Source organism: Lepidochelys kempii, chromosome 7 (assembly GCF_965140285.1).
Source record: "Lepidochelys kempii isolate rLepKem1 chromosome 7, rLepKem1.hap1, whole genome shotgun sequence".
Taxonomy (NCBI): Eukaryota; Metazoa; Chordata; order Testudines; family Cheloniidae; genus Lepidochelys; species Lepidochelys kempii.
In genome coordinates, this window is record NC_136386.1 from 41128574 (window position 1) to 41154816 (window position 26243).

The window sequence follows — 26243 nt, forward strand, 5'->3', positions numbered from 1 at the left end:
AGCCATTACTGTCAACAACCCACTCTTAAAACTCTCAACATCTTGCCTATATCCAATGAACTACTTCACATCAAGGATTAGCCTGAAGTTTACAGAATACTGATGAAAATTAAGAGATAGCTCAATTGTTGTGAGAATACTGTGCCTAGTGGTGAGCCTTCCTGAGTGACAGAAGAAAGGAAAGGAAAATCCACCAGCAAAGCTTGTTAAAGCTGAGAAGTGGGAGTATGTTTCATGCAGCCTGATAACCGAAGTCACATCACTTTTCTTCTCCAGTACTGTATCTTGGCTTCTATTTCCCTTTAATCCCAGGTTATAAACTTAATTGTGCAATTAAGAGTTACAATATCTATGACTTTTACTTTATGGGGAAGAGCAAGAGCCTGGAGCGGTAATATTCTTGCAGTATTCTCTTTATTGGAGGGAAGGGGAAGTATAGGCACATTTATGTTACCTTAGAAAACTTCACCACATCGGTTTGACCCCTGCCCTCACCTATATCACATCTGCAAGGGGAACCCTCCCCTCACCAGGACAACCCGTGTGGCAGCAGTAGCACTCCTGAAAAGAAAAAAAACACTCTTCTGAACCTTCAGGCCGCTAAGGGGTATTTCAGTAGCAGGCCCCTGGTTTCAAACAGGGGCAAGGGTATGATCAAGCACCAAATCTGGCACTAATGGGGATTTAATGGGGATGAAATCTTATTCTAGCATTCCAATTGTAGAGCGAGATATTCTACATAATACTGTATAATCTTATACTGAAAAGAATAAGGCCTTTACTTTCCTCTCTACTAACCCCCACCAACAGCTGTACACCCAAATCAATATCAGCTGGGATTACTCCTTTCTGTCTGATAATAGTTAACATTAGAGGAAATACCTTTTCCACATGGAATCCTTGAAGTTTCTACGAAGTGAAACATCAACTGAATATCTTACAGCAATGTAGAGCTAATAACAAAGAGTTAATGTGTAAAGAAAAAAAAAGATCGCACAGTAAAACAGCTCAAGCAAAACCCTAGGGTGATTCAGAAGTAACAAGGTACCATCCTGAAGCTATTATTATTAAAGCAAAATTAATTCAAAGGTAAAAAATCAACTTTATTTCAGTCATTTAAAATATTTGCTATTCTGCTTTGTTGAAAAGTTTCTCTACACATGCTAATGCCTGACACAGCCATGTATCAAATGTCAAAACATATCTAAGCTATATAAACATTTTAAGAAAAATCTAAAGGAGCAATAACTGTAGATTACCGTTGATGTTCAGCACCAGTAGTTCTTTTGTAGAAGCGATAAAGGTAACATGCTTTCTGGACACTTATGAAATGTACTCTCTTTAAAATTCCTCTATTTCAGCACAGTAGAGAAATAGAAGCTAAACATCACTTAGCTGTATACTGGAATGAGCATCCTCTCAAATTCATGAGATCTTTTTGTACATAAAGAGAAGAAGACTGGAAAGACTGCCTCTCTGCATCAACAACAGATTGCTGTGTGTCCAATACATATTTCCAGTAATTTTCTAATGCAGTGGCTCTCAACCTTTCTGAACTACTGTACCCCTTTCAGGAGTCTGATTTGTCATGTGTACCCCCCAAGATTCACCTCACTCAAAAACTACTTGCTTACAAAATCAGACAAACACAAAAGTGTCACAACCACTATTACTGAAAAATTACTTTTTTTCTTCTTTTTACCATGTAATTATAAAATAAATCCATTGGATTATAAAAATTGTATTTACATTTCAGTGTATAGTATATAGAGAGTATAAACAAGTCAGTCTGTATGAAATTTTAGTTTGGACTGACTTCACTAGTGCTGTTTATGTAGCCTGTTGTAAAACTGGGCAAATATCTAGATGAGTTAATGTACCCCTTGGAAGACCTTTATGTAACCCTTAGGGTACATGTACCCCTAGTTGAGAACCACTGTTTTAATGCATGTTTTCGGACCACATTTTAATTTGGCTGAGACAATGTGAGTAAGGGAATATCTTTTATTGGACCAACTTCTGTTGGTGTTAGAGACAAGATTTCGAGCTACACAGAGCTCTTCTTCAGATCTGATATTTGTCTCTCCAATATCCTGGAACCAACATGGCTACAATACTTTTAACTTGGCTGCCTATATTTAATTCTGGATATCCTTACTACTTTTCCATTTTCTTTTATGCAATGTTGTTGTAGCCATTATCACCTGTGGGAGAAAACTTTTCACAAAGCAATCACTCTATATCTGACCGCTCAGGCCTTATCCACAAAGGAAACCTTCACAATACATTCAAAAGACGAACCTGGGAGCTCATAACTTTAAACCCATAACTTCGCTAGATGCAAAAAAATCACGGACTGGATTTATGGTTTATTACAACAATCTGTAACCCACTAATCCCCCTCCTTGCCCCCACTCCTGATATCTGGATCAGTATTAACTGGCCACTGCTCCTTGAATGGTCCCTTCAAATGCATTATCTACTATGCTAAACTATCTGCTCCACCTTGTATTTAGAGGTTACACCAAGGCTTTGTCTACACTGGAACTTTGTTGGCAAAACTTTGATCATTCAGGGGTGTTTAAAAAAAAACAAAAACCTCATACCCCGAGCTATAAAAGTTTTATCAACGAAAAGCGCTGGTGTTAACAGCAGGAGTGCTCTCCTGCCAACAAAGCTGCTGCTACACTGTGCGCCTTTTAGCAGCACAGCTATGCCGGCACACCCATGTCGCTAAAAGCGAGGTAATACAGACAAAACCTGCGTATATTTCCCAGACCTAAAGAAGAGCTCTATGTGAACTCAAAAGCTCATCTCTCTCACCAACAAAAATTGGTCCAATAAAAGATATTACCTCACCCACCTGTCACTCTTCCCATTTTCTTGTCATTTTAATAAACCTGAAATAATTTAAATTAAGAAATTGACTTCTAACCTATCATCCTTTAAGCTTTCTACCTTCGCTTTCACTGTGGCTGATGACAAAATATACAACCAACAGCTATAGGTTCTTGATGTTGCTGCTATAGACATGCATGGAAAGGCTGGAATAATTGACATACAGACTTCAGACGTCACATTTTCTTCTACCTCTTATCTTTCACAGTTCTTAGATTGCCTGTTACTGACACTTTTATCGAGTTGAGCACTATTGATATTAGAATATCAAGTTCATGTGGGGTCATACTTCTCACGAACGTCAGTTAAAGGAACTTTGCAAGGCTCCGTTTTCTACACGCTTTCCAAGCGGTCACCATTTTTCCCTATTGTTTGCGATTTACTTTTAAGACTTATCTGAATGTGTATCATAGCAATAGGATGGCAACATACAAAGGACCTTAATTCTGATCATGTACTAAAGGAAGAACAACTCTTGACATCAGCAAGCAGAAAAACTTGATTTAAATAATTGAGTTTGTGTTTTGTATTTGTACTTTTTAGCTATATTCCTAAAGAAAGCTTGATCCAAATTAGCTGATAACATTAGAACATGTTGATTTGCAACTAAATATAGCTTTTAGACTAATTTTGGAATTTCTTTCTGCTAACCAGGAAGATACACAACAGCTATATACATTTACTTAAGTAAGTATATAGCTAATTTATTCAAAGTCTTAATTTTTACATTTATTATATTATAAAATGGTGAATATGTTTATTTGCTATATAATTTTTATTTATAATTTACAAGTCCTATTCAGAAATTCAAATTCAATTAAAAATTCACAAAAATAACATTTTAAAATACTTTTAACGAATTGAAAAATCTTAAATGTACTGGTTACATAATAAAAGTTTATTAGAATGTTTATTAAAACATGTTTTGCATTTTAAATTAACTGATTTATTTTTTAAAAAATCGATTTAGTGAATTTAACTCATTGTTTCTCGCTCCCATGTGCTTCAGGTTTTTAGAACGAGTAGATCTTATCTCCTCTCACAGCTAGGTTTTATTTATAAATTAGAAGAGGGAAGCCATTTTCGTTGCTTTTTTGACTTCCTATTTGGTTTCTCAATTTTGAATAAACTAGGTTAGTGAACTGAACTAGCTGAATAAACTGAAAAGAAGAAAATATTCTCTCTGCACCTACAGAAGAGGCAACTGCTATCAAAAGCTGGTTTAGCACTTCAGCTAACTCTGGTTCAGTGGTTTGACTTTCTTCAAAATGTCAGCAGCAGGCATGTACTGCTTAATATCAGGGTGGATAAAAATCAATTTTTTTTTAAAATCTGATTTTTTTTTATTTAAATCGGATTTTTTTCATAAAAAGCTTTTTGAGGAAAAAACCTATCTAAAGATAGTTTTAATTAAGATACATTATAGCTCAAAGATATCTCATCATGGAATAGGGATTATAAATTCTAATTCTATAGCAGGGGACAATATATTCATGTAAAGTTTAAGAAAAGTTTTGTAAATGAGTTCCAATAGTTCATGGATTAGGGACCCAAATCTTACGGGGGCTTCTGTATAGATTTAGGTTAATCTTGCTATCTACCCAATGCGACTCAGTCTAGAAGATACCACAAGAGATGCTTAGTTTTACAGTTCTCAAACTGTGGATTTGTGTTTCCAGAGATAACATGCTTGTTAACAGCAAAAAATGTTTTTTAAATAAATAAATACATACAGGTGAGAAATAACAGACCTCAACACTATTCTCCCTCTGCAAATTTGTGTACACAGAGTCAATCCTTTACCTCTCTAAAAGTGCAAAGTTTTAAAAAGTTCAATGAATAGAAGATTGTTGGGGGCAGCATAGATCTGGACAGGGAGAAGATGTCTGGAGATAAATGTGAGAAGGGAGAGACAGGCAGTAGAAACAAAAGTGAAACTGTTTGAGCAGCATATTCCAGAAGTCTTGAGGTCTTTCTGAGTGTAGCCTTCATTGATTTGAGATCTACCATACCATTCTCTCATTAGAAGGGAAAACCTATAATGGCAGCAGGCTGTAAGAGAGACCCACTTTGGGAATATTTTAATGAAGTTCCTCTACCTGTGAGTAAGGCAGGCACGCGTGCAAAATGCTAACAGTGCAACAAAGAAATGCAACGCCTGACTGTCCGAATGAAACAACATCTTGAGAAGTGTTCCTTCTCAGGAGGAAGCTGCTTTGAAGATGATGAAAGGAACATGTCTGAACATGCAGGATCTTCAAGTTGGTAAACTTTTTTATTTCATACGTCTTTCTTAAGGACTGCCTGTCTTCCTTCTGCACTATTCTTGAATTCTCATGTTTGAGCAAAAAATATAATTGTTACTCTATGGTACTATCATTTTAGATGCAGTTGTGATAAAAAATAAATAGCTGAAATAGGCAGATCTTCCTTTTACAATTTCACCTTTAAGGTAGAACTGAGTCTCAGTGAATGCAATGAGTAATACTAAATGAGTGGTATGGTAATAATAATTAAATAACTGCATTGACTTATTTTGTTTAGGAGAATCCATCCTCAACATACAGGATTCTGAAGACTATCCACCTTCAAGATCACAATCATTTTCTATAGTTTCAGAATTATCTGCCAATGATAGCATTTCAGTCACATCATGCATGTCACATAGCCACAGTATATCACCTGTGGCAAAAAGAAAAGAAAAAATCTCCATCATCCAGAAACAACCATAGATAAGTTTGTGATAAGAACCAGCAGATTAAAAAAATTGCCCGGTTCATTTATGCAAAAAACTCTCCTTTCCGTATGATTGAGAACGCACACTTCATTAACATGGTTCAGTAATTAAGACCAGCATACAGTCCACCCAACAGAGCAGATGTCGCAGGCAAATTGCTGGATAAAGGTGTATGAAAGAGAAATTGTGCAGTGTGCAAAAGGTCTAGAGGGTGAAATTGTTAACCTGAGTCTTGATGGTGGAGCAATGTCCACAATGATCCTGTTGTATGTGCTTGTGTGATAACAGAAGAAGAGAATGTCTTCCTTACAGAAACGATTAACACATCAGGAAATGCCCACACAGCAGAATACTTACAAGAAGTAGCAGTAAAAGCTATAACAAACTGTGAAAAAAAATTCAGATGTCTCATACGCAGCTTGGTCACAGACAATGCTGCAAATATATCCAAGATGAGAAGAAATTATTTAGAAGAGAGTCCTAAGCTAATAACATACAGTTGCAGTGCTCATTTGATGCACCTCCTAGCCAAAGACTTCAGTGTTCCAGAAATAAAGGCTAACGTTGCTGAAATTGCAAAATACTTCCGTAACAACCACTTTGCAGCAGCTGCTCTGAAAACAGTGGGAGGAACCAAGCTAACTCTCCCACAAGATGTGGGATGGAACTTAGGTGTGGACCGTTTTGAGCACTATATCAAGAACTGGCCTAATCTGATAACAGTTTGTGAACAAAATCATGCAAATATAGATGGCACTCTCACAGCCAAAGTTCTCAACATTGGGCTTAAGAGAAATGTTGAACACATGACAAGTACCCTGAAGCCTATTTCTGTAGCCTTAAACAAAATGCAGAGAAATAGCTGTTTTATTGCTGACACTGTTGAAATTTGGAAGGAACTGAGTGAGATCTTAAAGAAAGAAATATGCAATGACAGAGTTAAATTATAAGCATTAAAAAAAAACGAATGGGACAAGCACCATCTCCAGCTCATTTTCTTGCAGATATTCTCAATACTCGGTGCCAGGGTCAAACCTTAACTGCTGAAGAAGAGGAGTTCGTTATGACATGGACCCAGCAATCATCCCTCCATAATGCCAACTATAATAAACTTCAGAGCTACGGGTGAACCATTCAAGAAATATAGGTTTGCTGATGACATTTTAAAGAAAGTCACACCAGTGAACTGGTGGAAGTCACTTAAGCACTTGGATTCAGAGACTGTTGAAGTGATAATCTCACTTTTAACAGCAGTATCTTCTTCTGACAGCGTAGAAAGAATATTTTCTTCCTTTGGACAAATTCATTCCAAATTGAGAAATCATTTGGGAACTGAAAAAGCAGAAAAACTGGTTTTTCTTTTCCAGATGATGAACAAACAGGAAAATGAAGGTGAAGATGACTGAGTTAGCTGCAGAAGCCAATATTTTAAGTTTCTCATGTTGGCCTGGCTGACATAGTCTATTTGATTTTTGTTTTTTTTAATTTCATTTAACTGTTTTAGTTAAAACCAATTTTAACAAACCTGATTTTAAAAAACTTGAATGTTTAACTACATTCAAAAATTCATATGCTTGTTTGCTGTTGAAGAAAAAAATCCAGAATACATAACTTTGTTGTTGTTTTAGTTAAATAAAACAATTTAAATGTCTGTCTGGTGATGTTCTCCTCCTAATACACTGTGGCAAGAAAATCCTCCAAATATTAACGATTAACCTGTTGAATTGGAGATATTTATGAAGTCATTGGGAGGTGAACTATCTGCTTCAATTACCTTTGGTAAATGAAATCACCAAACAATCATTCATTTTCTGATATAGCTGTAAAACTAATCTGAAAAGTTTTCAAAATAAATCACTTTAAAAATGTGTACCTTCTAAAAATGAAACCACAACTCAACAGATAGATGTAGAAGAATATGTACTAAGGTTATAACAACCAACAAGAATGCCCATTTATGCAGAAATCCATGATTAAATCAAGTCTTTCAGACTAGTGATTTAAATCAAATAGATTTAAATCAAATCCACCCTGCTTAATATTTTTAATTTAATTTAAATTAGATTAGAGTAAATTTAGGCCTTAGCATAGGTGGTCATCATTTCAAACAGGTTTATTTTTTAAAGTAAAACTGTATTTAATTTAAATAAAAAATTAAATCAAAGTACCTGATTTAAATAAAAACTTGTCAAGTTTTTTTGTTTTTTTTTAAATATCAATTTTTATTCACCTTTGCTTGATCTGTTAGGGAATTCAGAACTGCCCACTTTCAGGGAGAAGGATGAAGAATAGTTAAGTAACTTAACAGAAAAATCCGGATAACATGCCTTCAGTAAAGCAGCTCAGCCTCAGCTAAATTATCCTATATTGCTCAAAACAAACCTACTACGAAACTGAAGGAAAAAAACCCAACAATTCAAGAATTTATTCCTCTACTTAAAGCACATCCCAACTATGGTTTTTGCTTCTGCTGGCACTGAAATGAAGTTTGTAAGTGACTGAAATCTATTACTTCCTTCCAACCCAGTGTCTGCCTCCCAGTATTGCTTGTAACTTACTATCATCAGTAGGAAAGCAAATACAGACTGCAATAGTAGCATTTCTGTCTTGTGTAAGGCACCCCTCTAATATTGGTTTGGCTTAACGTCCAGCATTGTAAAGTTTGCTACATCAGAAAAATAAGATTGCATTAGCTATAGTATAAATTCTCTCAGACACAGTGATTTGCCAACTTCATCATGGAAACAATACATGAAGGTCATTTTCCCCCTCTCCCAGGGTAATCTCAACCTAGATAAGATAATGATGTTGTTCAAGGAGAATTAAAGGTGATCCTTGATACAGAGCAAAAGAAATGCTCATTGCTTAAGGATTCCATCTAGTGGCATTAAAAGAAGTCTGTACTTTTTTATGTATCTAGATTTATCTAGGTCCTTATATCAATGCTGCTGCCAAAATCTTTTGAGTAGGATTAGTACAATTTTAAATAGGGTGACCAGATGTCCCGATTTTATAGGGACAGTCCAGATTTTTGGGTCTTTTTCTTATATAGGCTCCTATTACCCCTCACCCCCTGTCCTGATTTTTCACACTTGCTGTTTGGTCACTCTAATTTCAAAGCTTTTTTAGAAGTGAAACAGTATTAAAAATGTGTTTCTTCTTAAAGAGACTTGGATTAAAAACAGTTTGAAACCAAATATTCTTACCAGATTACTGAACTACATTGTTAAAAATCTAACTTTGTTCTTTATTGTTTAAAGTCTTTATTTACTTTATGCATTACTCAGATAAACAATGAAAATGATGAGTCATTTTCATGTACTGGTTTTCATGCACTTGGCTGCATTTTTGGGCTGCCAACATTTCACATAACGGATACATTTCAGCTGGTCTAGGGCAGTGGCTCTCAGTCGGGGGTCCAAGAGCCTCTGGGGCCACAAGCAGGTTTCAGGGGGTCCACCAAGCAGGGCCAGCATTAGACTTGCTGGGCCCCAGGGCAGAAAGCCAAAGCCCCACCTCATGAGACTGAAGCCCAGGATCCTGAGGCCTGCCACCTGGGGCTGAAACCAAAGCCTGAGCAATTTAGCTTCACGGACCTCCTGAAGAATAATCCTGCTAGCTACCCCCTAATGCCAGCCCTGGCTTTTATAAGCAGAAAAAATAGTTGTGGCACAGTTGGGCCACAGAGTTTTTAATAGCATGTTCAGGGTGGGGCTCAGAAAGAAAAAGGTTGAAAACCCCTGGTCTAGAGTTTTCTCGATATTATAAGAGCAGATCAAATCTAACTCAACAGTGAGTTAGATGTCTGACTCTCTCAAGAGGTTGAACACAAACAATCCTGAGTGTAAACTTCATATAACGCAGTTTTCCCCATATATTTTATTTCTCACTCCCACACATTCAAATATGTAGTCTTTGGAAAGAAAACAGATGGCCATAGTTGTCAACAGACTTTGGATGCATTAAAACTTGCTTTATATTAGGCTGAGCTGGGCAAAGAACTAACTGTCAGCACATCTTAGAGGTCTGCATGGTGGATTACAATAGAGCAGTGGTTCTCAGATTTTTCTCTCTCTCTTTTTTTTTTTTTTTTTTTTACAGTCACAAAGGATTGAGAGATTCAGGTCATGAGAAGATCCGAATGGAAGGCTGTCTGAGTCACCACAGAGTGAGCTAATGAGATGTGGGAGCTGGGCCTTCCGGTGGAAGTGCTTCTCCCTCCCATTTTAGGAGCCCAGTGAAGCACTCTCTCCCCAACCCTGAAGCTGATCATTGTTTTGACTGGGTCAGGAGCTTTTCTGGCATTGGGTGGGAGGAAGCAGACAAAGCTGGGGTGGAAGAAGCCATGTGATGGGATGAGCCCCTTGCCTAGACTTCTATTCTGCCCTTATGATCCACGGAGTTTGCTTATTGCCAGCTAGAGGCTTGCAACTAATTTGCTTTCACTAGCTGATTAGCACTATAACTGGTAGCTCAAGATTCATATTCTTCTGGACAATTTACAACTCAGTGGCAAACCACAAAGATGTCCCTTTAGCTCAGTGGTTCTCAACCTGCAGCCCAGTCAGGACAGAGCTGCAGCCCATGTGACATCCTCAGGGCCATACAGGTAGTATTGGATGTGGCCCACAACGGTAAATAGGTTGAGCACCACTACTTTAGCTATACAAAGTTGGAAGGCTCTAACAGTAAGCAGCAATTATTGCCTAACGTAACAAATCTTAAAAAAAACCCCAAAAAACGCAGATTTCAGACACCTTTAAAAGCAAGCCTTCACTCAGTGATCACAGCATCAACATTCTCAAGACTTCCCAAGTATGGCCTGCAATTGTCTAATTGCACCCCTCCCATCTGTGATAGCTGTCTACTATTTTCCCATTCACAACTGCATAATTTTCCTGTAGCAGTTATAAGAATTTATTACATGGAAAAATATTTTTAGCTACTTCTAATGCGATTTAACAATTTGAAATTAGGAAGATAGCCAGCACTATATGACCACCAAGATGCCCACAGGTCATCAGATGAAAGCCACTGTGGTAGAAAAATTCTTTAACTCAAGACCAACTATGATAAATCTACAAAAAACAATTCTAGAGGTTGAAGAATCACAGCCACTAACATTACTTTATTAATCATCACAGTGAATAAAACTGACAACATTGCCTATCTTTATTGTCTTCATGTGGGGAGACAGAAGAAAAAACAAAACAAACAGATTTAGCAAACTGAAAAAAAGCATTCATTGGATCTCACATCAAGATAGCCTCTGAAGGCAACATTTAACACCAATTAATGTAATTTATTCTCCTTCAGTTTATTTCTCTTCCATACCAAATATTTAATTAAGTGCGCAAAAATGCAGAGGAAACCCAATACAGTAACTCCTCGCTTAACGTTGCAGTTATGTTCCTGAAAAATGCTACTTTAAGCGAAACGATGTGAAGCAAATTCAATTTCCCCATAAGAATGAATGTAAATGGGGGGGGGGCACAATTTTTTTTCCAGACAAAAGACTATATATACACACATGCATACACAGTATAAGTTTTAAACAAACAATTTAATACTGTACACAGCAATGATGATTATGAAGCTTGGTTGAGGTGGTGGAGTCAGAGGGTGGGATATTTAGCAGGGAATGCCTTACTGCTAAATGATAACTAGCACTCGGCTGAGCCCTCAAGGGTTAACACATTGTTGTTAATGTAGCTTCACCTCTGTAAGGCAGCACGAATGTAGGGAGGGGAGACAGCATGGCAGAGAGACACAGCCACACACCGTGTGTGTGTGAGAGAGATATGCATTGCCCCTTTAAGTACTCTGACCTCATTCTAAGTACACTGCCTTTTTAAGTAGATCAGCAAGTTGAGACAACAGCTGCTGCCAGCAAGCTCCCTCCATCCTAGTGTCCCTCTCTTGCTCTGTGGAGATAGAGTAAAGGAGCGGGGGGGGGGGGAAGGGGGCAGGAGCAGGGCGAGGGGGACACCCTGACATTAGCACCACTCTTCCCTCCACACCCTGCATAGCAAGCAGGAGGCTCTTGCGAGCAGCTCCAAGGCAGAAGGCAGGAGCAGCACATGACAGTGTGGGGAAGGACAGCTAAACTGCCCGGCAGTTGATAGCCTGCTGGGTGGCTGCTGAACACAGAAACATACACACACAAACTCACTCTCCTGCTGGTAATAGCTCATCCAAACTGACCACTCTTCAAGTTTAAATCCAAGTTAAACCAGAACATCTGGGGGGGGGGAAGGTTGTTTCCTCTTGTTTTTTCCTACCCCCCCCCCCCCCCCCCCCCAGATGTTCTGGTTTAACTTGGATTTAAACTTGAAGAGTGGTCAGTTTGGATGAGCTATTACCAGCAAGAGAGTGAGTTTGTGTGTGTATGGGGGTGGGGGGGATGTGAGAAAACCTGGATTTGTGCAGGAAATAGCCCAACTTGATTGTCATGCACATTGTGTAAAGAGTTGTCACTTTGGATGGGCTATCACCAGCAGGAGAGTGAATTTGTGTGGGGGGGTGGAGGGTGAGAAAACCTGGATTTGTGCTGGAAATGGCCCACCTGATGATCACTTTAGATAAGCTATTACCAGCAGGACAGTGGGGTGGGAGGAGGTATTGGTTCATATTCTCTCTGTATATATAAAGTCTGCTGCAGTTTCCACAATATGCATCTGATGAAGTGAGCTGTAGCTCACGAAAGCTTATGCTCTAATAAATTGGTTAGTCTCTAAGGTGCCACAAGTACTCCTTTTCTTTATGTGAATATGAAAACTTGTCCACAGTTCACCTTTGTGTGATTACCAGTATACAGCCTCATCGTAAAAGGAAAACATGACTGGTCTCACATATTTAATTCTATAAGTGAAAAAGTTAATTTTCAAGTGGATTTATCTTTTTTTGTTGCTTTTACTCACTCCAAATTTAGCACAAACCTAAGCAGTGATATCGAAGTCTTAATTTTAGCAGCCTCCAAAGCTTCTAACTCATGCTTCCTTCCACGACATCCCTCCACCAACACCTCTTTTTAAAATACGAATAAACTGGAATAAAGGATGTAAACTATGTGTTGCATTGTGCAATATATATTATATACAAACACACAAATGCAACTCAGTTAGAATTGCAGATGGCTCTGCAGTTCAATATATTAGATTAACGACGCTTATCTAAAGGTCCTTAACTGTACAGAAAAGTCTGGTTATCACATCCACACTTTCAAAAGGTGAGTAAAACTTACAGGCAACTTGAGCTTCAATTGGTTTGAACAACTGCCGAGTATCTCAGCTTTTAAGTGACAAATTTATGCTGTACACTACTGTTAACATTGATCAAAATGTGCATTTTGGGGGGCCAATGTAAATCTTAAAATCACATTATTTGCAGTTTTTGGTAAATGATGTAACCACCAATACCTTTAAGCCAGCTGAATTCCGGCAAGAGATGACAGAGTACAGTAGATGCTTGTCTGCAGCAACACCTTGTAAGAGCAATCGCCACTTATGAGCAACATTTCCCCTGGGAACATTTTCCCTACCGAGAATTGTCCACTCAGTAACAACAACATAGCAGCCACATACAACCAACATTTGTGACATCACACCAGGGGCAGAGTTTGGGGGAGTGTGGGGCATATAGGGGCATGGCCTCCCCAAACTGCATCTTCCCACCGCTCTCCCAACCCTGGCCCTGAGTGCAGCTCCAAGGCACACAGCACAGTCCACTTGCCCTGCCTGACTGAGCTTGTGGGGAGAGCATGTGAAGGGGGGAGTTTGGGGAGAGGGTCTAGAAGAGTGATTTTTCGGGGGAGGGGAGAGATGGGGTTGAGGAAGCAGCAGAGGCGCAGCTGGAAGGTTTCTTCCTCCCTTCCTCAGCATCTGGCTTGCAAGTGGTGGGGGGAGACTCTGGGGGAGTTGCTATTTAGAGTGGGGAGTATCTCGGCTGCTGGCAGCAGGGTGCGGTTGTGCTGTTTTTCAGTAGGAGGTCGGACGACTCCCTTCCCCAGGCCACTGACCTGTCCCCTTCTCCCCTCTGTCTCCGCTGTCCATGCTAGGAGCCATCATGCCCCTCCATTGCAGGCTGTGCACAGTGCCCTCCCCAGCCAGCCAGCCCTCCCTCACCAGGGTGGAGCATGAAGCTGCCAGTGGGAGCATCCTCAGCCTGTACTCTGCAGCCAGGCTCACTCAGTCATTTTGCTGACTGGGGAATCCCCTGACCCATTCACCCCAACTATCCCATCCCTTCCAAAACACCCTTAACACTTCATATACCACAGCCCACCCCATGCCTTCCACCACCTCATGAGCCATCATTAGCAGGAGCCATCTTGGACCAAACTTGTCTCAGTGTCGCCCCACTCACCCCACTGTCCCAGGGGCAGGGCTTGGATTCTCTGGGACTGAACCCCTGCTCTGACTGGGGTAACGGGTTCTGTCTCCTTTCTCTGCCCCCCCAATCTCTCCCCAGCTGGAGGGGGCACTCTCCCACCTGCTGCAGGAGAACCAGGCCCAGCGGGCTGACCTCGTGCTGTGGCAGTCCCAGGGCTGAGTGGAATGTGACATGCCTGCCATCAAGGGACCGCAGCCACACCCCCAACCAGAGCACCTGGGGGGCAGAGGTCAGGGGGACCTTTCTTATGGTGAGGAGGGGACTTGAAGCTTTGGCTCGATTTGAGGGGTGTGGTGAAGGCTTTTGCAGCCGGCTCTATAAGGGAAGGGGTGCTGAGCATCAATGGGGTGTGCTGCCTTTGGTGTACTGTACTGTTTTACGTATCAGAAAAAGCAGGCTGGTCAGACAACACTTCCCATAACAGGAACAGCCACTTAGGAGCAACATAGCAAAAGGACTCCGATACGTCACTACTAATGAGCATCTACTGCAATAAAATCAATTCATACAATATGCGAACATTTATGTGGATTGACTGATCAGCTTTATTTCTTTTTTATCAACAGTATCTAGTAGGAGTACAATGGCTCAGTTTGAAATACTAAGTAACAAGAGTCTCATGGGATTCTAAAAACCTGAGGAAATCGGTTTAATTTAATTTAAATTTAAATGAGATGAAGATAGTAATTATAGTAGAGATGGAAAAAACTGTTTAATCCAACACACTGAAAGGTTAAACATAAAAATAGAGTTTAAGCCACTTTGAAAATATACCTGTCAAGAAAACGTTCAAAGAGCCTCCACTAAGAATGTCATCCAGTCAACATTTATATTTCCAAGGCAGAAATCCCTTTGATTTGTTAGATTTTTTTTTTGTTTATTTAACAAACAGTGAAGCCCTTTAAAGTGAGAAACCAGCAGATTAGTCTAGTACAAGACATACTGCAAGCTCACATTGAGCAAGTTTTCCAGCATAATTTTGCCAAAAGTACCACTTCTGACTGGTAGCATTTTCAGACAGAAGTTGGGCAGAAGTTTTGCAGATTCAGTAAAGCTATGAATGAACACATTTCACGTATGTGCCCACCCAAATTTGGAGCAGAGAACTGGACACTTACTTCCCTTCCAAGGTTTGCTGTCATTTGGAAGGAGATCAGGTATCTACTCTCAATTTTGGAATTAATGACCGCGTGTTTTAAATGCAAAAATAAAAAAATAAAATAAAAAAAAAATCACTTCTAGAACTAAATTACATTTTCAAATTTAATTCAGTGCCACAAGTTAATTGCAATTCAGCAGTACTTTATTTCTTGTACTTTCACTATCCTTGCCAGAAAAAAAAATAAAAAAAAAACCACCAAGAAAAACAACCACACTTAAGAAATTACTAGTTATAACCCTCGCATTTCTCTATTAATCTGAAAGTCAAATTTATTTCTCTTCTTACCTCCAGCAGAAAGGATAATTGTGCTTGAAAGTACTGGTGTGAACCAGTCTACCTTGTTCTTTCAGAGCTTTGATGATGTTCTTATCTGCATCCTAAAAAGAAAAAAAAAAAGTTTTCTGAGCAGAACGTTGAAAATTCCCTGTAATAGTTAATTCATGGTTGGGTCCTCAATTGAAAGAGAGAAAGAAAGAAAAAGAGAAAGAGAAAGAAAGAAAGATCAATATTTACATGCGATGATGTGAAACAACAATGTTATGGCTGCAGAATTTGTAAATTCTTAATTATGTGCATCTACTGGGGAGGTACCATAACAACTACTCTAATATTCTTGGAAGAGAACATGCTCCTCAAACTGGGATGCATACCTGCAATTCTAACTTCACCTTATTTTTGTGTGTGTACGTTTCAACTTTCTTTACAAATCACAAATATTTAAGCATACCCAACACCAGCCAGACGCACAAATTCCGTTATGTTTTCAGCCATGCTGTTTTGATACCATAACATTAAGTCTTTTGGCATGTATCGATGCAATTGCTTCAAACCTGATCTTTGAACCTCTTCACGAAATTTGTACTGCTTTATAGTGTGAAACTGATGTGGAATGATTCTAAATTTAGATGTGAAGGCCTAGAAACCAATAGAAGACATTTTATCTTTTATAACACCTCACCAACTGAACCTTTATTATTAGATTGAACAGTTGTATTTAATTCAGGCCCAAAATCGGAGCAGCAACTGATATTCAAAGAAAGCCTGCTGGATTAGTTAATTGCTACAAAATACTCCTTTGATTAAAAAAAAAATGTGCTAGGAAGTTTGATAGAACAGTGCTCCCACAGTGAAAAGACAATTCAATATCATGAAAACATTTTTAAAAGCATTGAACTCTGGCTTACAGTACCAGTATCCTAAACATGAGAAGCTCCATATTTCCTATTTATCTTACTGCCTTATACATATTAGATGGCAACTGGAAAATATTTCAATTTGTTTGCATCATCCTGTATGTGCATCACGGGTTTAAACTTTACAGTTTTCATACCATTTTCCCTTTTTTTTTTTTTTTTAATGTGTTTAGCTATCGATATTATGAGTGGGAGATCCTTATTTAAAAAACAAAACAAAACTTGATTCTTCCCATGACAGGCATATAGAGCAGGCATTAGAGTACACTCTCCTTTCCTTTTTCTAAGACTTACATCATTGTTAACATATCAAGTTACTTATTTGCCTAACATCATAATGAACATTTTGTGTACTGACAGCACACAAGATATCCATATTTCTCTGTTTCAGAGGAGCAGCTGTGCTAGTCTGTATTCGCAAAAAGAAAAGGAGTACTTGTGGCACCTTAGAGACGAACAAATTTATTTCTCTGTTGTAGTCCCAACTGGAGACGGATAACCTTTTTTAATACAAGTCTTTGTAATATGGCCGTCAAAAACATACTGAAGACAAAACCACCAGGGAGAGAAAAATGAGTTTCTACCACATGTAAATGCTAGATCAAACTAAAAAAAAAAACAAACCACTTTACTATTCCCCCAAGTCCACCAACCTTCACATATTGTCCAGCAAAATCCATCACTTCTGCTGTGAAGCAGCCTGAAGCATCAACAGGACAAACTGGAACAGAATCTTTCTGAATAATATTAAAATCCATGCAGACTCTGTAGTCATCCTAAAAGAGAAGTACAAAATATGTTATTCCTAAATGTAGCTTTCAAAAGTCAAGACCTAGGAAAAGGGATTAAAAATTGAATATAAAGCTACTTCATAATTAGACGAAAAACAAACTAACAGTCAAATAATCCCAAAAAACACTTTTGAAAGCATTTTTAAGCAATATACTTCATCCATCAAGATGAAAAGAATGATGTAGGGCACACTTGTTCCCTACCACTTAGGGTTGTGCCAGTTTCCTAGTGAAGGGAACAAGTTTGTTCTATTTTACAGCCTCTGCCCATCATTTGAAAGTAAAGGGCTGGGGGAATACATTTCATGCTATTGTATGAATTAAGAGGGTACACTGAAGTTGTGGTATCTCCTTAAAGCACATGCCTGTAATTCTGTTTCTCAGAAGGCACGTAGTTTTAAGAGATGTCCACTCCTAGGTCCATGCTCTCCACATTTAACTGATATGATTTCCCCCAAGGCTTCAGTTCTCAAGCCTTTTAATACATAAAACTAAGCACCAAACACATCAAATACTCTCATGCTTTAAGTGGGGGCGGGAGGGGAGGTGGACAGGACAGTTAGAGTACTCATCCCAAACAGCAGCCAAACCTGAAACTGTAACCAAATTAAAACATAAGTGTTGCCTTCCTAATGGAGTTGGAAAGTACATTTTTGACACAAAAGGCACAGTAGCACAGAAAAAAAAGTTAGCAATTAAAACTCTGACATCACCTTCAGGAGGAAACGGGAAGAAACCATAGCATCGTTTTATTTTCTTGAAAAGCAAGGCTTTGTACATGCAAAGGTCAGAACCGTGCTATATGTGAGGTCCCCTTTTGACAGTTGAAGGTTATTGCATTTTCTCTGACCAAAGTAGGCATGGACTTTGGGTTTGAGAAACCACTATTGACAAAGTTCATTAGATATGGTTGCAGCTGAACTGGTGCTGAACATGGTCAGCCCTTCTTTACACTTGCTGCTAAGACCTTCCTTAGATGCAATCTTTGTCAGCAGCAATTCTGTTTTGTAGCACAGACAAAGCCCTTATTATCAAATCATGGTACAGAACAGCTTCTATTTGTTTGGCTAGCACAGCTATTATATCCTTGTCCATATTGGTCAGGGAAGTCACGCTACAATCAAGCGTTATGGTACAGGATGAAATGGTGAAGCTCACTCACAATGAGCACGAAATCAACTGTTACAAGGACTAAAGCTTTACATGTAAAAAAACACCCTCAGGTTGCAGCAATCATTTGGCTCTGAAGACAAGACTGACTTTCTCCTCCACAGCCTACTACGTGTACAGTATCTATCTGGCCTCATCTGTGTCATTTAGCTCATTTGGTTATTTGACCAATTCCTTGGTTAGTCTTCCATTATCATTACATGTAGCAGGCAGATTGTGGTGTTAGTGTAACCCAGATGAAAAAACAAAGCAAGAACTGGAGTTACCACAATAGGGCTAACATCATGAGCTGTAAAAGGCTTTGGAGAAAGAGCCAGTGCAGAGCACATCAAAGCCTAGCATACTGACATCTGTCCTATATATGACTATGACCCCTCAGCATTATAGGATCTGGGCCAAGAGGTGACACTGTGGTATTTGCATCATCAGTGCAGCCCACAAATTATATAACACCTAATTACTCCAGTTTTCAACTGCTGGGTGCCTTGACTCTGAACAGCTTAGACTGGAAGCTTTCCAGACTGAAAACTTACTTGGGTGAGTGTGCCTGAATTCAGGCACAGATATCAGAGTGGCAATGACAGCAAGCTCCATAAGAAAACAAGTAAGGCAGTGACCATGTATGTCCATGACGGATATCTTTATGTCCACACTGGGGACACAGACATACAGAAAGATTAAAAAAGCAAAATGAAACAGAAGAAGTTAGAAAAGAAATCTATATTGAAAAAGTTTAGTTTCCTTCTTTGAAAAAAATTACAAAGAAAATTACTGAAAAATGTTATGGAAAACTTAGGACTAAAAGCTAAAATTCAACTAAAATAAAGGTTGTGATGCAACAACCATGATTCTATATCATCTCAATAACAAGCCCATATCATTCAGTGGCAAGGCAGTTAGCAGCATTGTAGCATCTGCCATTCAAAGCATGGAACCAGGTATGGGGCCGGTATTAACACCTACGTAATAAACAGCTGGATGGGGGTAAACCCTGGTTATACAATGCAGAAGATCTGCTATATAGCTAGCAGAAAAATAAAAACTCAAAAACATGTATGTGACTGTAGACGAAGAACTGTCTAGGCTGCTTAATTTTAGTAGCATGTACTTTCAGATAAACAAAGATCAGAAACTTAATGCAAGATTCATGCAGGCTGGTCTTGTTTTCTGATCTATGTTCTTTTTGAATTGTGATATTTAATTTCATGAGCTGGATAATTGTGAGCTAGTTGGTGACATATTAACTCAAGTTGGGGGGAAAACAGTTTGCAAACTGGTCTTAGACTAAGAAGTACTCTAGAACTAACTGCATCTTTTTTTACCCTTTAAATTTTGGTTAAGAATCCTGTGACATTATTGACATGAACTGCGACTGTATAGATCATTGTTGCAACCAAGGTCCTACAGTTGCACCTAATCTTGTACAAAGGAGGTCAAGTAAGGTGTCTATGGAAAGGTTTTAATTTGCTAATTATGATTATGCTGTCTATATGTAAAAAGAAAAGGAGTACTTGTGGCACCTTAGAGACTAACCAATTTATTTGAGCATAAGCTTTCGTGAGCTACAGCTCACTTCATCGGATGCATACTGTGGAAACTAAGTCCACAGTATGCATCCGATGAAGTGAGCTGTAAATCACGAAAGCTTATGCTCAAATAAATTGGTTAGTCTATAAGGTGCCACAAGTACTCCTTTTCTTTTTGTGAATGCAGACTAACACGGCTGTTACTCTGAAACCTGTCTATATGCGTGTACCATTTTTGTATTTGAAGTTATGAATATTGGCTATGTACTTGTTCTCAATGTGTTTAATTATATCTAAGTAGCATCAGTGAAGCATTTGGTCGGCTTCTTGAGAAAGGACTATTCTGAGTAAGTTCCCAATCAAGAAACACTTAACTGACAATGGATTTTGGTAGATGCCAATCCACATTTGAGCTTTCCTGGGAACATTCAAACTAACATGTAAACAATAGTGGCGGCCTGCAAAAAGCTGAATCATTCATGGACATGTGACTTGCCCAGGTGGTTACAATCTCCATCTTGTTGCTGTGATTTTGCACAGGAGAACAAAGGGATTTCCGGACATAAGAAAGAGAATATAAAAGGCCCAGGAAGCCTCTCCATTTTGCCTTCAGCTGGCTCAAGAGATGGCCTCTCCACCCCCAAGAGATGCCTCGAAGAATCTGGAACAAAAGACAGTAACTACCAAGGTGTGAGTGATTGCTGGACCCAGACTAGGAAGGAGTCCAGTCTGTGAAAGAAGCTTATTGGAACATCTGTGGGGGTGAGATTTCATCTGCAATCAGTTCTTAATGTATTAGGCTTAGACTTGCGTGTCTTGTTTTATTTTGCTTGGTAACTTACTTTGTTCTGTCTATTACTTGGAACCACTTAAATCCTACTTTTTATATCTAATAAATTCACTTTTGCTTATTAATTAACCCAGAGTAAGTAAGTAATACCTGGGGGAGCAAACAGCTGACCATATCTCTCTATCAGTGTTATAGAGGGTGGACAATTTATCAGTTTACCCCGTATAAGCTTTATACAGAGTAAAATGGAGTCTTTTGGGGTTTGGATCCCATTGGGAGCTGGGTGTCTGGGTGCTAGAGACATGAGCACTTGTTAAGCCATTTTCAGTTAAGTCTGCAGCTTTGGGGGCGTGGGTCAGACCCTAGGACTGTGTTGCAGCAGATTAGCGTATCTGGCTCAACAAGACAGGGTTCTGGAGGCCCAAACGGTCAGAGAAAACGGGCTCAGAGGTAGTCTCGGCACATCAGGTGACAGTCCCAAGGGGGTTTCTGTGACAGAACCCATTACAGTGGCATAGTCAGCAGGATCCGAATCTGTGCGGGGAACCCCAATGGATTACTGTGACCACTATAATCATACTGAAGCCACATTTTACTTCATTACGCATCCTTGCCTCAAGAGACTTCTCTTTATTCAGAGACAGTACACTAGGTAACAGAACAAGCAGTGAGTGGTTAAGATGTTTAAATATTTCATGGAAGGTGGGATTCTCCTCTTTTCCCCCCACGCTCCCACTTTCCTCTCTTCCCCCTCCCTTGTTGCTACTAATATACCCCTTCTTCCTGCCCCGACGTCAGTGTCATTCACTTCAGTTCCTAATACAAAAAAAGTAAATGAAGTGATAGAGAGGAAACTGAACTACAAAACGTGCTCATCAGAACCAAGGTCACATGGCTTTTTAGGCGGTCTCTCTCCTCTACCTGTTTTTCTCTTTAATTAAACTGAAAGCTTTTTCAGGAGAAGGATCATATTTCTCCTATGTGTTTGAACAGCACTTAGTTTATTGGAGCCCTGATCCTAACAGCCTCCTTTAGGAGCTAGTGCTTTTTTGAACTAACTGGAGGGGATGAGGTGAAATGCAGAGATGTCCAAGAAGAAAAGGTTTCAACATTCAAATCAAATGTGTTATTTAACAATGTGCTACATAAATTCCTTCTGAAGACAAAATATCCACGTATTCAGAAATCAATTTGCTATATCATGAAGTTGTCTACTCTATAGGCAAGTAACAGAAAATTTGGCTTGTGGAGTTAGAGCCATATCACAACATATGCACTATTTGCTATGCATTAAACTGATAGTATCTCTTAAAAACTTTGATTTTAACAGACTGCTAATTATTTCATAGCAGACAGCTTTTTCTCTAAGTTAATTTACATTTTACTGCTTAGTCCTTGTGTACTAACAACTGTATCAAGTTCTGTGAAATTTTCAAACTTCTTTTTTTACACTAACACTCCCTGTGTGGGTTCATCACTTTTCAGTTAACACTTGATCCGGAGTCTGCTTTTATTTGTAGATATGGTGAGGCAATTGTCAACTTAAGGAAATTGTGAACCTTCTGTGCCTCTCTAACCAGTTTATTCTACTCATGTAATTAAAAGTAAAAAGTAGGAGGTTTTCCTGAGTAATATGTGGACAAGAATTTTCATCTTGACAACAGGAAATAAAGCATAGGAATATACACATTCTTCAAAAGGAGACAACTAAATAGGTTGTCACTGAGGCCAAAAAAAAACAAGATTAAAAAAAGGATTGGGCATTTAGATGGATAACAAGAACATCCTGAGTGGCAGTATACCAACATACAATTTATTTAATGCTTCAGGAATTAAACCAATTTCTAACTACCAGAGGTTAGGAAATATCTCACATCTTCCTTGGAGGCATCTGTTGCTTGCCACTGAGACAGGATAGCGGATTAAGCGGACCACAGGTCTGATCTAGTATGTTAATTCCTGGGTTTACAAAGGCCAACTGATTAACTCTTAAGAGAATCTGTCCGACTTTTCTAGACTTCAATATCTCAAGCAAATTGGGGAAAGGAAAAAGGAAATAAAACATCCTTAAAAAAAAAAAAAAAAAAAAAAAAAAGGCCATTGTGCAAAAAATCCTTTTAGCCCAAAGGGACAGAGAAGACACAGAAGCAGGTTAAGTACTTTTTTGTGCTCAACGCAGATAAATTAACAAATGATCATGTTGAAAGGCATACCGTGCTGAACAACAGTCCTAATATTTGTCCAGTTTATGAATTAGAACAGCTGGTCCCTACTTAGCAGTAGAATACTCAATTCTTCTTTGTCATGAAGCTGGCGTTTCTCGATCTTCAGGGAAGAGAAGGAGCTAGAGCACTCAGATGCTACAGGCATGGACGTTTTATGAATAGTAAAGATAACAGGAATGGACATCTAAACTATCTCCCCAATGGTGTGCAAGTAAAGGGCAATTGCATCTACAAAGAGAAGTTTGAGCGTTCACCAGAATGCATGCAATGCTTTAAAAGCAACTGATTACCCTTATTGGCCTGCAGAGAGTCAGTATTGTGCATCTGTAAGGGCCCTTGGAGGCCATGGGAACGTGCTCCAAGTCAAACATATAATAAAAGTTAGTTTTTACTTACAGCACCGAAGTAAGGAGCCTGATGTACAACTCCTGTACCTTCTTCCTCCTTCACATAGTTGTCTGTGACCACAGTAAAAGCACCATTGTTTTTACACTGCAACACACAAAATATTGAAGTATTATATTCTTTTTCAGACATACAGGAAAGTAGTATTTTTCAAAAGGATTGGAAAATGTACATTTAACAGGTCAACCTTTAAGTCAAAAAGCTACAATAACCAGAACTATATTTTAGTTTGCTTTATGCATAGGTATAATTAATTATCTGACATTTCTAATCTCTTATCTCAGCTAAAATGCAAAGCCAATCCATTCTTTTTACAGAGCACGAAGAGCGTAAGACTAAATCTAAGACTTCTGTTAACATCATAAAGTTGACTAATCCATATGCTTGCACTGATCCAATCTCATGCTTAAGAGACTACAAATTAATAGGATCCTATAAACAAGATACATAATAAAAAAAGTCTCCAGCCATTTATAGACCTATATATACACACATACATATAATTATTTATAAACAAAGAAGCTTCTGCATCTCCATTGTTTCTTATTACCATAAAAATAGGGGGGGTTGCCACTAAATATTTTAAGTCAGCTGACAGGTTGATAAGCACTAAGGAAAGCATGAAGGTAAAAGTTTGGGATGACATTTAACATTAAGTTTTAACTTTAATGGTGGAAGAAAATCGTGAAGGATAATGGAACCAATTATCTGCTATCTGTTCAGCATTCTGATAATTAAGAGTAATGAGCTATTTTCATATCCCTCACATAATTTAAAAGTAACTTAAAATGAACTATCCTCGTGATCACAATTGAAGCAATGATTTGTCACAATATTAAGTTTTATCTTGATCTGAAGAGAGATTTTTGAGAGTAAGGAAGCAATTCTGAAAAAAGCTGGAGTACACATATCAACTAATAAGGAATACAGTAAAAGCTTTTTTATCTGGCATGTTGGGGAAATGGGGGGTGCCAGTAACTGAAAAATTCCGGTTAACTAAGAGGGAAGGAGTTTGGGTGCAGGGCTGGGTGTTGGGGCATGGGAGGGAGTGCAGGGTGTGGGAGGGGGTTTGGGGCAAGGGTGCCAGATCCAGGGGGTGCTCATCTCAGGCTCCCCGCAAGCAGTGACCTGTCCCTGCTGCTACTAGGTGGAGAAGCAGCTAGGCAGCTCTGCACGCTACTCCTGCCCCACGCGCTGGCTCCGCAGCTCCCTTTGGCCAGGAACTGCAGCTAATGGGAGATGCGGGGTGGCGCCTGTGGGCAGAGGCAGCGCGCAGACCCACCTAGCCATGCCTCCGGCTAGGAAAAGCAGGGACAGGTCACTGCTTGCAGGGAGCCACCCAAGGTGTGCGCCCCCCGGATGCGGCAGCCTGAAACCCCTCGCATGCCATAACCCGATCCCCCCTCCCACACTCTGAACCCCTCATGGCCATTCCTCTGACTAGGAGCAGCAGGGACATGTTGCTGCTTCCAGGGAGCCACGTGGAGCCAGGTAGGGAGTCTGCTGGCCCTGCACCAACCGGATTTTCTATGAAGATTAGAAATGCCGGTTTATAGAGCTTTCCAATTAATACAGGGCCAGATAATACAGCTTTTACTGTATTGAGATGCAGAGAGGCTACCATACAACCTTCCAACAAGTTAGTATAGAGCCTATCTTTATACCCTGCAGTCCAGTTAATAGCTACAACTGTGATTCCCACCTTCTTCCAAAAATAGGTCTGCTCTCTATTGTGTTGATGAACTCCTTTTACCTCTGCTGACTTCAGGAATTGACTGCATACACCAACTATTCTTTTATGTAAAGTAATTATGTATCAGCAGTTCAGTACTTTAACTATTTGCATCATTCAGTCAAGTTCTATCAAAATGCTTATATACCGATTCTATTTTCCATAACTCATTTCTATAGGCCCATGATGTGTATTAAGCTATGTTCTTAGTACAGTAAAATATGTACTCCTGCTTTAAGTGCAGCATAACAAGACATCCATAAAGACTGGAAAGGCAAAAATGCAAACAGTTACAGCAATATGGGGTCTTAATACTCCACATGAAAAAGCACAAAGAACCTCCAAGTTCAATGTCATCATAATTCCACTTCTGAATACTGAAGTTATGGTTTTAGAAGGCAGAGAATGAGGATGCTGACTGCAACGGAGCAGAGCTAGGTCATAGACACTGGGGAATACTGACTGTTCAATAAAGAGTCCTCTGAAAACCTAAGTCATCCCTGCTCTCAACCTTCATCACCTCCAGGGTGTGTACTTATATGAAGTATAAGCATAAAGGACATAAGAAAGGAAGGCAAAAACAGAAGCAGCCAACTTTCTGGCAAAGTGACAGTTCTCTCTGTTGCAAAGCATGAGATGAGAGTATAGCCATGTTAATGTAATAAGGGACAATGAGTTTGTTTGTGGAAATACAGGCCTGAGATTTAACTTGCTTGTTATTTTACCTATTTTCCCCACAAAAATCCCTTGACAGTTGGGATTTTATTTTAACATATAGCCAGTATTATCACTAAATCCAGCCAAATTATGGGTCTTAAAATAAATGAAAGCAAATTCTTAAAGCACAATATTCATTTTGCCATCATATCAGTGGGAAATATTGATCAAAATGTACAACTATTTAAAATTGCAGTCTCTTGGTTTTAACATTGTCATTTGGTTCTGTGGCTAAACACAAGACTGACTTATCTTACCTTAATAAAATATTCAAATAGTGGTTTATATTTCTTGCCTTTAAGATTAATGCCAGGAAACCTATGTAGAAAAAGATTTATATGTACACACATTAATACACTGTAAATTGCACTAGTTACCTTATAAAGACTAAATCTAGAAGTACTATTTTTCTCTCTTTTTAAATATTTTTCATACTGAAATCTGATATGAGGAAAAGCACTTGATTTCCAAATAGTTTGCTTCCTACTTCTACCTTTATTTGTCAA

At 39.0% G+C, this 26243-nt stretch overlaps 1 protein-coding gene across 4 annotated transcripts in view; it reads right to left on the minus strand.

The window, feature by feature from the left end:
* The window catches only part of IARS1 (isoleucyl-tRNA synthetase 1), a 204374-nt gene that overhangs the window by 118696 nt on the left and 59435 nt on the right, over nt 1-26243 (minus strand). For all 4 annotated transcript variants that reach the window (XM_073352336.2, XM_073352335.2, XM_073352337.2 and 1 more), the window contains 4 exons: nt 25995-26055; nt 23280-23375; nt 17035-17157; nt 15474-15565 (listed from right to left, as the gene is read on the minus strand). In XM_073352336.2, the coding sequence (XP_073208437.1) occupies nt 15474-15565; nt 17035-17157; nt 23280-23375; nt 25995-26055 (372 nt within the window). The remainder of the gene's footprint in view (nt 1-15473; nt 15566-17034; nt 17158-23279; nt 23376-25994; nt 26056-26243) is intronic.